The 18,404-nt window shown below is 35.5% G+C and overlaps 1 protein-coding gene across 1 annotated transcript in view; it reads right to left on the reverse strand.

Annotated features, from left to right (window-relative positions):
* Positions 1–220: 220 nt before the first annotated feature.
* Positions 221–18,404, reverse strand: part of IRS2 (insulin receptor substrate 2) — a 39,278-nt gene continuing 21,094 nt past the window's right edge. Inside the window, exon 2 of the mRNA XM_001375228.4 lies at positions 221–4,259. Within this exon, the coding sequence (XP_001375265.3) occupies positions 4,255–4,259 (5 nt within the window). The 3' untranslated portion in view covers positions 221–4,254. The remainder of the gene's footprint in view (positions 4,260–18,404) is intronic.

An 18,404-nucleotide genomic window follows, 5' to 3' on the forward strand; every position in this document is an offset into this window, starting at 1 on the left:
GCTTAGAAAAAAAACTGACAATTGTATTTTAATATAACTAATTTCTTTTGTAATCCTATATATTTTATTTTGTGCATTTAAAAATTATTCTGAGAAGTCCACAGGTTCCACTGGATTGTTAAAGGGATTCAACACACACACATACACACACACACACACACAATTGAGAAACTGAGAGTAACCTCTAATTTTCATGGATGAAGACACTGAGGCTCAGCAGTGAAGTGACATCAATTCAACAAACATTTATTTAGTGGCTACTAGGTACAAGACACTGTGCTAGGATTTGGGCATACAAAGACAAAAAACAAAACAGTCCTTGCCCTCAAAGAGCTTACATTCTAAAGGACTTAACTAAGACCACACAGCTAGGTATGTAGTTTGCTCACAGAACTGGCACCAGAACCAAGGTGTCAGCTCTGAACTAGAACTCCTAGTCCTAGCGTTTTTGATGTTGTTGTTTGTTTGTTTTTTGTTGTTGTTTATTTTTTTCTTTTTACTGTGATATTGTAAGCAAGCCTGTTCAACTCATGTTTTTTTCATGGAATCAATGAGTATCCTGCCTAGCCCATCACCCACATCAATGCTAAAGATATTAAATAATATTAGAACCAAGAATGACCCTTCTGGGGACCACTAGCTATGTTTCTCTCAAGTTGACTCTGAGTTATTATACTCTTTAGTGCAATCATTGCCTTCCTAAAAATAGTGGACCACCCTAGACTGGTCTCCTTAGTTGATTGATGAGCCCATCACCCGGGTCAGAATAAAAAATATATTAAAATTGATATAATAGATAACCTAACTGAATTGGTTCTTTCCTGATCCCTGTGAATTACAGTCCAGCATTCTGAGATTTCCTAAGGATTTTCAAATTGATTTTTAAATGAATAGTTCCAATATCTTAACGAGTATCTGGATTAACTCTTTCATTATTTATCTAGTCATTTTTTTTGTCCCTTCTTACAGGTTAATGCTACATGACCCTTTCCTGTCCTGCATGAGTTCTTAAAAATGACAAGTCAAGATTATCCTTCTGCATGGAATGATTTTAAGAACCATTTTGACTGTGACTTGAGGTCAAATCAATCGATGTAGATTTGACTAGTGATCAGTTTGACCAACAATTATCAATCACGGGGCAGTTAGTATAACCAATGAGCAGGTAAACAATGTCTAAGTGACCCAGAGAAGCTATTTGCCAATTTCCCAAATGCTTCAATATGACCAGTTCCAGGTAATCTTTTTTAAAAAATGTCTTTTGAAATTTTCAAGGATTTTTCATCCTCTCATTTTATTGTACCTTTTATAAACTAGTGGCAGCCACAATAGTTTCATGGTTTGCAGATGCTCTGGTCAAATGACTTTAATTAAAGTGAAAAGGGGACAAGAATAAAAATCTAAAGGCCTTTGTTTTTTATAAATCATTGCTAAATATTTCTATTTAACAAGGCAGCATGATTTTCATTAGTCTCCATCTGACTTTGACCAGTCAAAAAACATTATTTGATGTTTTCTCTGAAGTTGCATCTACTTTTTGGAATTAGTTTCCCTAATTTTTTAGGAAAAAATTTTAGGGGGCACTTCTGATTTTATACAAATTTAATTTTGTGGCAATTTTGGAGAAAATGTTTAAGAAAGACTATTTTTGAATCTCATTAGAATTAAAATAGGAAAAGCATGCAATATTTTCAGAATGTTAATATTTATTCATTTACCTAAAAAGAGCAAGAGTAAAGTGGTTTTATATCACAACTCAGAAACCCTATAGAAAGCAGGTCCTCAAGACTTCATTTCATAAATAATGCATTTTATTTTATTGCATATGGCTATTAAGGAGAGCATCCATGATCAATACAGACTAAATACAATGCACTATTCTAGTTCCATTAATTCTTGTCTCCAGCAGCATCACATTTATCCTTATATACAGCGTGTACATTGGAAGACAGAGCAAGATAAGTTAAGTCTCTTGTCATATCACAATAGCAAGAAATATATTTAACATCTTGATATCCAGAAACGATACGTACCCAAAAAGAAAACACTGTTTAATAACTGTTAAAGTTTATATAGCAAAAAATAGTTTAAATTTAAGGTAAGTCAGGCAAAATGTACAAAGACCCAATATACATTGTGAAGTTTTAGCAAACATAACATTTATACATTTTGGTTCCATTCTGTAAACTAAATTAAAATGTAAATATTGCATATGCCTTTTGTGAAATGTACAGGATAGAGGAATTTTTAGTACATTGTCAACTTTTTTTTTGTTTTTTTGTTTTTAAAGTTGCAGTGTGAATATGAACCATTTCCTATAGTGGCATGACTTTACTGTTAAGTACAGAGGACTACTTCAAAATATAAGTCAAGACACTATTGTGTTCAGCAGGTTCCACATTCAGTGCTATTTTAGTTGGGGAATTACATAGCAAATATCACCCATCATCTTATTTCCGAAACTAAATAAAAATTTTAGAACATTTTATACCCTTTTAATAAAGCATATTATACATTGAAATTGACCTTCAAACTAGTATTGTATGGCCTATGCAGTGCTGCATTGTGAAATCCCAGAAAATTAAAACGTTAAAAATGTTCGGGGGATTACTTTACATTCATCTTTGTCTTGTAATACAATCCTCTGTTCTAAAAGTTCAGCATGGAAGCAGGAAGACTTTTGCATTGCCGTTAACTGGATTTGTAAGACATTTAATTTTTTGGTCTTCCTCAAATAAACCTCATTGGATTAATGCATTTTTTCACAATGATGTAATCATATGTATTTATTTTTTTCCCATAGCATGAAACTTCTCAAAAGTTTCACATCTACACTGACTTTGTGTAATACATACGTGACCATCAGAAGGCAGACACTGGGGCTGTACCCATGGAGAAAAAGGTATGCCACCTCTCCAATCGAATTTCTCAAAGGAGCAGCAAGATGACATAAGATTCTGCTGGTCTGAGTCAGCAGTTCTACGTGACATCTGTGATATTTGCCACAATACTGTTATTTTCAGAACACTGAAAACATAAAACATGGGTAGCCTTGTCAAGACTTTGAGACAAGTGACAAGTACTGCAGTGTTTCCTTCTTTTTCCCTTAACGTCTGTGGCTGGAATGCCTCATTTTTCTTTTTGTACAAAGCAGCCATATTGGCCGCCATGATAGCGTTACATTAAAGATAATATTTTTATCTGCCAAACACCCATGACCACCCTTGCATTGCTAGCATGCCTATGTGGATTTTTGGTTATAAGAAATGCAAGCTCAATATTAGGGGTAGCAGAGAAATTTGAGCTTGTAAAGAAGATAAAAGGCTTTTGCAATTCGAAGTACCTACATAAACATCTACATAGAGAGGATTAAACAAGTCTGTCAAATAAAAAAGAGATACTCATTCCCTCCCCAAGCCCCTTCCCAGCCCCCCTTTCCCCACCCACCCCCACTTCAACCCCTATAGAGTTTTATGAATTTTAACTTAGGTTGCTTTAGTTACACATTAGAACTATTCTGCATCCATCTTCAAAGTCCAAACATAAAATGTTCATTTACTGAGACGGTTCAGTTCCATTGTGAGCTTTCTGTCTCTAAAGGAACCCTACAGCTAGTGAAACTGAGATCCAGCAAGCTGCTGTATGTATACACTTGAGTAAGTTCAATAAGGCTGATGACCATTCTTCAGAAACATTCAGCATAGAAATAGAAAGGAGGTCCTGCCATACCCCAACAATACAAATCCGGTTTTACTTTGAACTGAGGTAGGACTATGGTAGTTTTGAGAGTATACCAGTAAATACCAGATTTTACTGCTTCAGTGGGGGCTAACAGAATCTCCTAGCATGCTAAGGGATAAATACAGTTTGTCTTTATAAGGGTAGGGAGGGGCGAGAAAAGGGGGAAAAAAAGGAGGAAAGAAAGAAGGAAATGAAGGCATTGGCCAACCCTTAGGTGGCCAGCTAAAAAGGTCCAGATTTTTATAGAGTAGCTTCTTCAATTAACTTTCTCAAACAGCAGCATGATGATAGATGCCAAAAAACAGGAAACAAGTGAGGCAGGTCGTTTTCCTTTCTTTGATGACTCCTTGTCCAATGTAGTCCATTATCATCTCAAAAGTTAAGCACTGCCCAGATCAGAAAAGAAAAGTAAACCATAAGCAGCTTCAGATTAAGAAATAACAAATGCTGAGCAGCTTCTGTTGTTAACGTTATACTCCGGTGTATGAGGTCATGGTGATCTAGCCAGATTTTTCACTCTGAAAAGAAAAATAATAATAAAAGTGAGTAATGGCCACCCTCAGGAAAAAAAGAAGGCAGATTTTTAATGGCTCCAGGAAGAGTCGAGTCATGTCAAAAAGCATTTTATTAAGTGCCTGCTCTATTCCTGACATTATAATTATACTGAATGCTAGAGAATCAAAGGCAAAACTATCCCCCAAAAGTCCCTGCTCTCAAGGAGCTCACAATCTAATGGAGATGAGACAAAGGAGGGGTGAAAAAAAGAGATTAAAAGATGAAAAAAGGTACCCTTCCTCTATTGCCACTTAGGTTCTATGGAATTATCAACTATATGTATCACATGTTTACAGGGAATTGTTTTTTAAAGCGAATTAAATGAGGACTAAGTATTTTCCATGTGAGAACAATCAATGTGTCAGGTCTACAATGTGCTTCAGATATGTTGCCTCATTGGCTTCTTCCAACAACTCTGAGATGAGCAGGATAATTTATTATCACCATCATATTAGTAACGGAGACTGAAAATACATTAAGTGACTTGTAAATGGCCATACAATCGGGTAAATACTAAAGCCAGGATTTAAAGTTAATGCTTCTGACTGCTAAGCCCAACTCTTTGCCATAAGTACTACATAGCCTTCGTTCCAAAGGACCACCCAAAAAAACTTTGATTAGAAAAAACTCAGTTCTACACACCAATGTTAATAGCTGTCATTTTCATATGCTTATCTTTATCTCTCTCGAAATTCAACATATTCCATTTTACTTCTTATTTCTTTCCTAGGTGGAGATGTTGAATATCTACCCAGGTAATTAAGAGATCCAATTGCTTTCCACTAAGTTTCCTCCCATCCACACTTGCTTTCTTCTAGTTCTTTAATGGTTTTTCATGTCTTTTTTCCCCCCAGGCCCTAATAAAATTTTGGTTTTAGACAACTCCCACTTTTCCATATTGAATTATCCACGTAATTTAAGCTTTTTACTGTGCACATTGCTTTTTAAAACTCTTAGTCTTGGAATCAATACTGTGTATTGGTTCCAGGGCAGAAGAGTGGTAAGGGCTAGGCAATGGGGGTCAAGCGACTTGCCCAGGGTCACACAGCTGGGAAGTGTCTGAGGCTAGATTTGAACCTAGGACCTCCCATCTTTGGGACTGACTCTCAATCCACTGAGCTACCCAGCAGTCACCCAGCTGCACCGCCCCCATTGCTTTTTAATGCCATATTTCAATCACTTAAAGCTTCTCACAAAACTTCTCTGTATCACAAAAAGGATAACACAGGTCCTGTTAATTTAAAAATAAGACTTGAGAAGTTTCCTGGAACATACTCAGGCAATGCCATATTCCTGATGGACTTCATATAGCCCAAGAAGTATCTCCATTCTGGTAAGATAGACTAGTAAAGAAATCACTCCAAATTTCCATGTGGAAGAGCTTGGCAGAGTATGGAGCTCAGGGATGAGGTAAGGAATGCGGGCCCACATAGACTTTAATTTCACAGTTCTGTGCCTACAGACTCCTGTGTTAACTATAAGATGTCACATTATATTGGCCCATGTGCTCACACAACAATGTTCTCACTGACTTTTTCTACTAAAATAAAATGTAAAGTTTAATGTGCAAGGAAATAAAATAGAAATATGTGTAAGATAAGGGTCCTGACCTCGAGAAACTTATCATCTAATTTGAAAGTGTGAAATTTTGATTCTCTTCCATTCTCTTTGTTTAGGGAAAGAGGAAGGAATTGCCAATGATTGATCATTTAATGTTCAAAGCATTTTTTCTTACTATGAACCCTCATCTTAGAAAACTTATTCTTTCAGGAGATGAGGTGAGGGGAAGTCCAAGAAGGAGTCCTTAATTTGAAAACATTATAAAATTGGTAGAACTGGTCGATAGAGTTGGATTCATTCCCTGAATGAAGAACTAATCTACTACTTTAACTAAACCAATAAACCCAAATGGAAACCAGAATTTGGTGGGAGTTCAACTTGGGTTCATTAATCCCAAATAGGAAAAGAAGTTCAATCAGCAAGGGACACTTCCTGAAGGTGTCAGGAGGAAGGCAAGCTCTAACATAATAGAAATCATGACCACATTGATCTAAAAGGGAAGTGGACCCATGATATCAGCCAAGAGACTTAAGAAATGAAATGAATATCACCTAACAGACTAAACCAGTTGATTCAAGCAACTATTGAATTTCCTTCTGAAAAAGAAAACAGCAGGGATAAAGTATTTACACCTAGGTTCAGATGCTAAGTCTACTATTTACTACTTATGTGAACTAGGATAGGTGCCTCTACCTCTCTGGACCTCTGTTTTCTCATATGTAGGGTTTTGGACTAAATCTATGTTCTTTTAATCATCTTAGAATACTGTAGATCATCTTATCTCCAAGATCCCATCTAGGTCTAAATCTATAACATTATAATGAAATCTCCCAGGACAGAGCGCATGGGGCAGAAGAGAGACTTGGCTATAGATTCTAGGGTTTTTTGATTTAGGATGAGGAGATAGGAATTTTTTGAAACTAGATAAAAAAGGGTCTTTTTTTTTTTTAATGAGGTATCGAGGGATAAGATAAGATTTCCAAAGAATGAGAACCACAAATACCTTCAGGGTGGGTATAGGTGATAGCTATAATATTCTTTTTAGGCCAACCTAATGATCATGGAAGAAATCTTGGGGGACAGTATAGGGAAAGGTCTTTTGAGCCAAGGGTTCCATAAAGTGAAATAGGACTACCCAGTGTATTCTAAGAGATTATGAATCTTAGCAATCTGAAGCTCATGGGGGTAGGAAACCTACAGTTTGATTCAACAGTCATCCTTGACAGAGTTAGACTTTGATTCTAGGACAAAATCTAAAATATGAGTTTATAATAAATGGCTAAAAAGACCAGTGGTGTCAGACACAAATGGAAATGGCGCCAATGATCTATACATTAAAGGATCTCTGAGGGCCAGATTTTACTTAGTACTTTTATTTACTTTGAAATATAATGCTATCTATGTTTTACTATATTTTTATTTATTTGTTAAATATTTCCTAATTACATTTTAACCTGAACTGAACCGTGTTGGAAGTCACATAGTTGAAGTTGAAGACAAACTGAGGCCCACAGCTCTTCCCATAAGCCTAGAGAGCTAGGATTAGCTTTAAACACCCTAGTAATTTTGTAACCTTTGCTGTCTTTATGTTAAACTCTTATATTTCCTTTTACTAATCAGCAGATAAAAATTAATTTCTGAGTAGAGAAAACAATAAATAGATGTTAGGTATCCTCGGGGATGAGTGCTACAAAAAGAAGTAAGGCATTAAAGAGGGTTTCAGAGGGAAAGAGAAATGGGGCTCATGACTCAAGCAGAAGATCCTATAGAAATGCCTGAGCACTTCAGGCTGGGGATGGTCAGCAGAAGGTTTTACAGAGGGTATCTGGGACTTGAGAAGAGTCTTATAGAATGGGCAAGATTGGGATAAAGAAGATGAAGACAGCATTCCAAGTTGGGGAAGCATGAAGAAAGAAAACAATAAAGCAAGTGCTTTCTAGGGACAGTGAAAGGAATAAACAGTCTCAAACATAATTGGTGAATGAGAGTAACAGGAGATAGCTAGGAATGCCAAATGACTCGTATTTGAGCACAGTGGCAAGTTTTTTAACAAAGAAATTATCTCTTTTTGATATGTCCTATTTAAGTCTATAGACTTAAAAAAAATTTGCTCTTGGTCATCTCAGATTCAGAGCTCAGTGGCACCTTGGCATAGTAGACAAAGTCAGGCTCAAAGTAAGAAGACTAGGCTTTATCCACCACTGCAATAGAAGGCATGGTCCTTGATAAGTCACTTAACCTCGTAGTGCCCTAGCTAACTCCATTACTCTAAGCTACAGGGAGAAAGGGGTTCCTAACATTAATGACATAATGGGGGGGGAGAGAGAGAGAGAGAGAGAGAGAGAGAGAGAGAGAGAGAGAGAGAGAGAGAGAGAGAGAGAGAGAGAGAGAGAGAGAGAGAGAGAGAGAGAGAGAGAGAGAAAAGAACAAGATGCTTTCAGAATATGCAGGACATTTCCTGCTGAACTGAGGAGGCTGGAATTTATTCTGTTTTGCCAAATGGGAGCTGCTGAAGATTTGGGGGCAGGTGACTGGCACAGTAAAAGCAGAATTAAAGAAGACTAATTTGGCAATGTGTGTTGGACAGAGTAAAGTGTGGAGAAACTAGAGATAAGGAGGAAAGTTAGTAGATACTAGAGGAAGATAGCTAGGTGGTACAGTAGATAGAATGTTGGACCTGGAGTCAGAAAAACTCACCTTCCAGAGTTCAAATCTGGCCTGAGACACTAATTAGCTGCGTGACCCTGGGCAAGTCTTTTAAAACCCTGTTTGCCTTAGTTTCCTCATTTATAAAACAAGCTAGAGAAAGAAATTACAAACCACCCCAGTATTTCTGTCAAGGAAATCTCAAATGGGGTCATGAGGAGTTGGGCATGACTGAAAAAGGAAAACAAACAGTTGAAAATCTAGGTTTATTTAGTAAAGCAGACCCCAAAGTGGGAATGTGGTTTTGTTTCCTGATTAATAAAAAACACAGTGACAAAAAAATCCATCTGATTCTACTTTAGCTTCGGAGAAAGAGTTCAACTCTATTAGATCTCATGTTCTTTCAAAATTTATCTTTTTACCAGTCAGTTGGCCCTGTCCTTTTCAAACTCTACTGGCTTATAATTGGTTTGGAAAAAACAAACAAACAAAAAGACTTTAGCAACCCTCTTTATGATGGTACTGCTGATACAAGTAGACAGCTTGAGAATGCTTAGTGATACTCACAAAATATCAACAGCATTAGCCATCAGAAACAATAGCTGTTAACACAGAGAGATGAAGGGTAGAAATTGAAAGGCTGGAGATAGATTTCAGCTCTGATTAAGATGTTGCCTTATTTCCTGAGAAGCATGAGGATTTGGGAAAAATGGAGGCTTATTTATTAAACCCCAGAGAAACATCAATGTGCCCCACCTCCAAATCTTTATGATTTTGGTTATTCTGTTTTTTAGGCATGAAAAGCAACCCTTCCATCCTGGATCTTTGTCACTTGATTCAAATCCTTCCTTGATCAAGGCTGATGTCACTTCTTTCACAAGCACTGCCTCCACCTGGAAATAATCTCTTAATTCTTTATTCCATTCATAAATGATCTGTATGCCTCCTATGCATTAAAAACAAAGCAAAACAAAACAAAAAAACCTTACCTTCCATCTTGTAGTCAATACTGTGTATTGGCTCCAAGGCAGAAGAGTTGTGGTAAGGGCTAGGCAATGTCGGTCAAGTGACTTGCCCAGGGTCACACAGCTGGGAAGTGTCTGAGGCCATATTTGAACCTAGGACTTCCTGTCTCTAGGACTGACTCTCAATCCACTACCCAGCTGCCCCCTATCCTATGCATTTTCTATATTCTCATTTACTTTTTTAACTTGTCATATCTTAATTGGGATTGCAAGCACTTCAGATATCAGCGCTATCTTATTTATCTTTGTATTTTTTACCCCAAAGAGTATTGTCTATGGAGTAGACATTCTAGTAAATAATGTAGAACCAACTGAAATATCTGAGTTCACTTCAACAAATACTTTTTAAGCTCTAATTATTTCAAGAAATTATGCTAGGCACTAGGAAACAAAGAGAAACACTACAGTTCTTATTAATATACTTGCAATCTAAATAGAGAAATGGAGTATACACAAATAAATCTGGTAAGAGGTGTGTGAGAAAAGTAAAATAGAAAGATCTTGGTCAAGTGCTATAACAAATTTGCAGGAGAGATCATTTTTACTTTGGGGTAAGGAAAGAACAACACAATTTCTAAAGAAGAGGTGGAAACTATGTTGATTTTTGAAAAAAGAGGGGAACTTCAACAAATAGAAATGTGGGGAGGATGATAAGTTCATTCAAGACATGGAGGATCAATGATCAAAGGCTGATACAAGAGGGTACTGGACAAAAACTAGAATGGAGCTGCAAATCAACCTGGATGAACAGAGTCTATTATGGGGAGTAGCATGAGAGAATGTCATACATAGAGATTAGGGAGCAAGTCTTGGGAGAGCCTGTGATAATGTAGGTTTAAACGTTGAGCCAATTTTAGGAATATAATTTCAGCTATTTATTTTGTAAATGTATTTACAGAAGCTCATTTCTTTAATTCCACATTTTCCATCTGTGTGAGTCAGTTCAAGCAAGTCGCTTCACATTTGTGGCCTTGGCTTCATGATGTGTAATATAAAGTTGGATGAAAGGATTTCCAAAGTTTCTTCCAGCTCCATGCTGTGCTTCTAAGAGTCTACATGTTAGGGAGACCTTGAATTGAGATCAGCAATGATAAACAGCTAAGACTCAAAAATAAGTGAGAGGTGGAAACTTCACAGAAAACATGTCACTATTAACCCACAGAAGACAGGCAACTATCCTCTTTGCATTTCAGGAATATAATATTTAAACATCAGAAAGCAAAATGAAGAGGATGTGCTTCTGGTTGATGTTTTTGAGTTTTGCAACTGTCTATCACCACCGTAACTCTCAATCCAGAATGTCTCTTCCTTAATCTTATTATCCTTATTATTCAGAAAGATTGAAGAAGCAAAGCAAGACAAATGAGAAATATGGAATTGGGGATTATGAATATACTAATGTTTGGTTTAAAATGGTAAAATGGCTCCTGTGGTGGCTGACACCTGTAATCCTTGTTACTATGGATGCTGGGAATAAATAGTGAATTGCTTGAGTTTATATGTGTTAAAGCTTCAGTAGGCTAAACTGATTGGGGATCCCCACTAAGCCTAGCACCAATGTGATGAACAACTGGGAATGGTAATAACTAGAATGCCTCACAGATGGACAAACTCACCAATGATAAAAATGAAGTAGGGAAAAACTCTTGTTACTATTGTAGTGGTGATTGGATCTTGAGTGTCTACTGAATGTATAGCCTAAATGAAAGAATAAGCCCTTCTCTAATAAAACCCAAATCAAACAAATACAAAGGGATATAAACAACAACAATAATAATACTTTCACAAACAATGCTCATTTTCAAAACTAATTGCTAATTTTCAAGTTTTAAAAAATTACCTTGCTTTTAATAAGACTATTTACATTAGTTCCCTTGTTGCTTAAGAGTAATTTTATTTACTACTGAATAAAAATTAGAGTCAAGGAATTATTCTTTTTGAAGCACTAAGGTTATTAATTTTATGCTTGTTCAACTTTGAATATTTTCTAAGGTGGGTGACATTTGAATTCCACTAAGTATAGATCCAAAGGAAAACTAATTGTTAGGATGTATAAAATTTTGGGAAAATGGCTATGTTCCTTTGGAGGGTATATGTACAATACAAATGAGAAAAGTTACTTTTTTTCTGTATTTTCAAAATTCTACCAAACATTAAATGGTTCTTCTATATACTGCATCACCTAAGCAATATTATTTTCATGTTTACATTTTGAAAATGTAAAGATACATAATTTCTAGGACTCTAAGAATTGGTTAAAGAATTAACTCATGTGCCTGGGACTTTTAGAACAATCTAAGAGCTGAGTAAAGAAAATCTAACATCTGGGTAAAGTAAGAGGATTGAAATGAAAAGTGAGTAAGTTCTAAACTATGTCCTTTGGTTAAGTTTTCACGAACAGTTGTAATTGTGGGGCCGTTTGGCTTCAACACTAATCTTACTTTATTCTCTTGTCCTAATGTTAAAAGAAGTTACATCAACTGATTCCTCAAAAGTGTGATCTCTGGACCCAAGGGTCAAATATTGTTATTTCAATAGAAAACAATATGAAAGAAGATGGTAAAGTTGCTGTAGAAGCTAGCAAAGGTGCCAAAAACTACTGACAATTTATGGCATCAGGGGAAATGTTTTTTGATATTTTTCAACTTAGATTTAAAACTATATTAATATTGACTTGTACAAGCAAATAATATTTTAAAATAAAATCTTTGCTTTCATGTTTGGCATCATGGATTAATGAAATTATTTTCCAATAAATCCAAACAAATTACTAATTCAGGTCCAGACTAAAAGTGACTAGCTTGAAGTAATTACAGTTGACACAACTACAAAACTTCCGGGATGGAATTTATTCCTGAATTATTTATGGCATTGCAGAAGGAAAGTTTAGCATTTATAAACAAAAATTCCTAAGAAAAAACCTTTTAGGTATTCCTTTATTACACTCAAAGGAAGATCTTTCAGACTACATCAAGAATTCAACCTGAAGTTTCATACAGAGTTATTCAAAGGAATAAATGTTGGATGGTTTGAGAAGTAGGTTTTTGGCATTAAAAAAATAAATTTGTAGCAAACTGAAGCTTCCCAGGCTAAGGAGAACAATTCAGTATATCTTTAAATCTTTCATGAGATGAATTCATAACTTGTTTAATATTAGCTCATTACTCCCACTTCTAATTTAAATCATCATTCCTTTCTGAACCTTTGTTATTAAAGTATTCACCTCTAATCAAGTTGTAACTTGATGTTAATGACATTCCACAAGAAAGGATGAGACATTCTAGTTTTTATAGAGCCTTTATTACTAAAAACAAAACAAAACAAAACTGGCTATCTTCCCTTCTCCAACTCTTGTTTTTCTACTAACTAAAAACTATGTCAACCATTCAAAGCCCAGTCCCAATCCACTCATTCTACTTTTTCTTAGTAAAAGTACAGCTCAAAACATATCTTTATTTATGTTCATAATTTAGTCCAAGACAAACTATACCAAGTTCAACACTGAATTCAAGTATAAGTGCCAAGAATACTATATTTTCAAAAATTAAACATTTTTCTCTATCCTTGTGCTTTGGTCTTTTTCTTTTCTTTTGTTGTTTTCTTTTTGTTTTTGGTCACAAAACAAAAGACAAGCTTGATCTTGGCCTAGTGTGGAGCAGAATGGTCCCCAAATCTTTTTAGCTGCATTTGTACACAAAACAGGGCTCACTATAAGGATTCTAACATTAAAAATATGTATTATTGCAGCATATCTAGTATAAAAGGACAAGTGAACAATTATTTGACATAGAGATGCTGTCCCACCCATTCCCTGGATTTCACAGAAATCTACAAAAAGAGATCTTGTCTCCACAGACTCACAGAATGCAAGTGCTGGAAGTAGCCTAGGAAATAATTCAGCTGAACTCTCTAACTTTACAGATAGGGAAAACGAGGTCCAGAGAAATTGAAACATCTAATTAATAGTAGATCAAAGACTAGACGTTCTGTCTTCCTGACTGAATATGTTCATCTTCTTAATATGTCACAAAGTAATGACTATTTTAGGTATGTTTCTTTAACAAATGCAAAAGAGGGCAGAAAGTACCTCTTTCAAATTCCTGCTTAAATACTTAGAACTTAAATGTAAAGGATCATTTGACTTTGGTATAGACCAGTGAGTTTAATGAGTATGGGGGAATTCCCAAAGCAGAAACTCCTTCCACTGATACAATTTAGCAACCACCCAGTAATTTAAGGTCTTTTAAAATTGCCTGAAGCACTCACAAGAGAAGTGATTTGTCCATGCTTAAATAGAAACTATATGTCAAGTCAAAATTTGAATCCAGGGCTTTCTGATCCTAGGGCTGACCCTCTGTCTATTATATCTGGGTAGCCTCTCTGTAAATGATGTGATGTTGACATAATTATTGAATAATAAAACTATCTCTTCATCAAAAGGCTCTCACTGATGAAGATTTCCCACATTCCTTCCACATTTTCCTTTAAAAATACAATATTATCACTTACCTAAAGGTATTAAACATCAAAAATACACACAACACACACACATGCATGTGCACACACATATACATGCTCAAGAAAAATGGCCGATATGGCTATTCATCCTAGTTAGCTATAAACCGCAGGAAAAGATCCCTTTTTACAGTTTATCTATGATGGTTTGGCTCCAAGAAATATATGTAGCAACTTCTATTTTGTTACAGAAAAGAGAGGAAAAAAGGAGGGCAGTTTTGTCACAATAACACAATAAATTTCCATCTGTATGTTACACCTGGAGACTAACTGATACTCCCTTTGAAAATCACCAGCAAGCTTGCTTACTTTAGAAATGCAATACTATCCTCTAAAAACCATGCTATCCTATTACAGAGCCAACTGAAAATGAGGAAGAAGCTAGTCATAAAATCATTTATGAAGCCAAGAAGCTTTTGGACAAATTCACCTCTGTCTTATGGGCATTTTATTTTACTTCTCTCACACCAGTTGTGTTAAATAATTAGGTTATTATTAGGCAGTCTATGAACATCTAGCATCCTTTTATCTAAATGGCACACCAGTGTACTTGTATGCATTTAGACCTGCAGTACGAATGAGTGAACAAAGTTTTGCTTTCTCCAGGGGAGTGAAAGAATGTAAATATAAATTGCCAAGTTGCCCATTCAGAAAAGAAAAACGCATGTGTGTGTGTGTGTGTGTGTACGTACTAAATCTTTCTTAGGCAGAGGGAAGATAGATTCTACTTGGATTGGATATATTATCGTAGGAAAAGTGAAAAATTTGGAGTCACAGGACCTAGGTTTTGATTTTAGTTCTATCATTTCTCCTTGTGGGATATTGGGAAAATCCCTTTATTTCTCTGGACCTTAATGGCTTCATTTTAAAATGCAGGGAATTATTTTTAATGTTTTACTATTGTTTTTATATATTTTATTAATCAATTAATATAAATAAAATACTTTGGTTTTTAATTAATTCTAATTTTTCCTAATGACATCATCAAGTTTTAAAACAACATGAAAAAACTTTTTAAAAAAATGAAATAATATGATCCCTACAGTTAGTTACCCATTATCTGGTTATTCCTGCAAAATGACAAAGTCATGCTATCTCTTACTGCAATACAATTGCTTTTACTTGCTCTTCTTCACCAAAAATTATACTTATGATTAACATCACTACCAGTTGCTATGAAAATCACTATTTATCAGAGTATTTCACCCAGAAAATTACTGAGAATGCTTAATGTTATGTAAAATACTTAATACTTTAACACTTAAAACCAATGAAACAAATTACCTTTCAAGTAAGATAAATATCTTTGCCTAAATTGGGCAGGAACCAAATAGAAGTGGAATTGTTTTTCCACAAACTAGCCATAGGCCTTTGAAAATCTTAAAGTTCTTCAAAAATATTGCAAAGGGCTCAGGGTAAGACAGAGTAGCTTTCTTAATGCATTGTGAGCAGCAGAAAAACCCACTGAAAGGGGGTGCAGCCAATAGGATAGGCAGCTGCACAGCTAGAGAATGCCAAAATCCTTTTTAATTTCACATGTACTGAGCAAGGACAATACATCATAAACTAACTAGATATGAGTCTAGTTGAGGCCATACAGCAATAGTAATTTGGGTCTCTCTAGCTGATAAAAATGTTCACTGAATGGTAGGTAGATCTACATATAAGTCCTTCAGCCCAAGAAAAATAATTTACATTCAAATCATCCATTATTTAGATTTCACACCTGAAGAAAGGCCAGAGCCCAAGTGACAAACTATCATTATACAGTCCATTTATATAAGAGGCAGGAGAGGGGTAGACTCTTCATCTTGGGCATAAACACAGGACCCATAATTAGCGGGTGAGTCCAGGTCTTCACCAAGTCACTCTCTATGTGTTCTTCTTGTCCAACATTTGTGAAAATGGACCTCAAGAGAAGCCTTAAAAGGAAGAACCACTTAAGGAGGAAGCCTGAGATGTTCTAAGTGGAAAGGAAGAGTAATGGCCTCCACCATTTTAACTGAAGGATAGGATACATGAGTCACCCATATGCTTACAAACTTTAGAAATTCCTAATTATCTCCAGGAGTTACTAGGTCCTCAAAGCTCTCCACATAAGGTTTCCTCTCTGGGAACTGAATATATGCCCTCCTCCACATACGCTTATTTCCATACTTTTTTTAAAGGTGGGCTTGAGGACATAAGGATGTATGTAGTCCCATCTCAAGTACAGAGGGTCCCAGACTTGAAAGTTAGAATGTATTTCAGTTCTAGTCTAGCCCTCTTCATTTGGTAGAATTTACACTAGTCAATTAATAATTGCCTAATAGATAAGGTTAGACTAGATGATTTCTAAGGTCCTTTCTAGAGAATTCCTTTCTTTTCTACGATACTCTGATGCTTCTTGTAGTCTAACCACTCAAAGCCTGGAGATATTATGCAACAAAATAAATATAAATAGGTACAACTTGGTGGTTTTGGTGAACTTAATTTTGTGATATCCATTTTATATGGCTAATGTAAAATACTGACAAGCAGTACAACCCAGTGCATAGAGAATTATCCTCAGTCAGGGAAAAGTTCTGCTTCAAGGTCTCCCTCTAACATGGTATGTTTGCTAACCTCTCAATGCCCCCAGACAACTCTCTAAGATGTTAAGTTGCAGAATATTTGACACAATCTGCTTTTGTAAAAGGAATACTTTTATTAAGAGTTTACTACACCCCAAAGCTCTGAGTTTAGAAATTTTATTGTTGTTCGGTTGTTTTCAGTCATGTCCAACTCTTTGTGACCCCATTTGGGGTTTTCTTGACAAAGATATTGGAATGGTTTGCCAAACACACACACAGACTGTTTGTATGTACATAGATGTAACACACTATAGAATTACATATACATGCATGTATATGTGTGTATTTATACACATGGTAGATTACTGAAGAGTTTCTCACCCCTGACGATCATAAAACATTGGGAGAAGATCTTAGTGATCAATCACCTGTTCCAATCCCCCAATTTTAGGTGAGGAATCTGCAATTTGAGTTAGCCAAGAATACCCAGAAAGTAAGGGGCAGAACTGGGACTAGAACCCTGATCACTTAAAAAATACAACTGTATTTCATTCATGTTTCCTGAAGAAAATTTCCAATTTTTAATTCAACTAAACAGAAATAAATGAGGCCTACACCTATGATGAAAATGTAAGACATGACACAGAGGCAAAAAGTTAACTCAGAAATGGAATGTGTAGTAAAAACCCAAATGCTAAGTTTGCTAAAACACACAGCAGTTTCAACAAATTAAAGGCTGTAATACAATCAAATTATTTATAAATCCCTATTAATGGCTGTTTTCCCCTAAAAAAACCAGGCTTTATATATCATCTGCAGAGAGACTGAGCTGGAATCTCCTATGCTCTCTTCATAATTGCTGCAAAGGGCATCAGGGTTCACCACATGCACTTTGCTTGTCACAACCCTCCCTTTGTTTACATTCCCAACAATGCAAAAACAGCTGCTTCCTTTCATCTGCTGTTTCTAGTTTCATTACTGCCTTTAAAGAAATCTTCTAAGATTTACCTTATGAATACAAATGCTGTCAAAGGGATCTGGAAATAAAATGCTGCTTTCTAGAACCCATGTGACAGTAAAAATTTTAATTTGGTATTTCTGACTTGAAAGGAACATAATAATAATACCTAAGAAGGAATATTTAATGATGCAGACACAACAGAGAATTAAAGGAAAGGATTTTATCTGCCTCCCCCACCTCTGATTAGTGAAAGATATTATTTTATAGGTACAGCAACCACACACTGTAATAGCAAAGGAGAGCAAAAATTTCAAGGAGGAAATGTATTTTTATGTGGCTTTGCCATCAGAATATTATTTGACAGATGATGTGTTTTAATTTTCAGTTCGGAAAATATTATCATTTTTATAGAGAAAATATTATTATCATTTTATATCCTTGTATGTCAGTGATGACTAATAAAGTGAATGTGCATAGCGACACCTAGATCTAAAAGAAAAGTTGATAAAAGTTTATCAAGTTTTTGAAAATATGCTCGAATACAAGTAATTGTGAAAGTTTGTTTATCAAGATAATTTAACTATAGGAAAGGTCAAAGCATTCAGAGGAAGAACCCTAGGATCACCTAGTCCACTGCCCTTGTTTTATGAAAGCCAGAGAATTTAAGTGACTTGCTCAAGGTCACAGAGGTAGTCATAGAAGAGGAAGGATTTGAATTCAGATCCCCTTACTCCAAATTCAATTTCCCCCCCACTATACCACACTGCTTATATTTGATCCCCAATAAAAGGATCATATTTTATCATGACTTTTAAATGTTGCCACAATTTTTACATCACTAGTTCTAAA

This window comes from Monodelphis domestica, chromosome 8, assembly GCF_027887165.1.
Source record: "Monodelphis domestica isolate mMonDom1 chromosome 8, mMonDom1.pri, whole genome shotgun sequence".
Taxonomy (NCBI): domain Eukaryota; kingdom Metazoa; phylum Chordata; class Mammalia; order Didelphimorphia; family Didelphidae; genus Monodelphis; species Monodelphis domestica.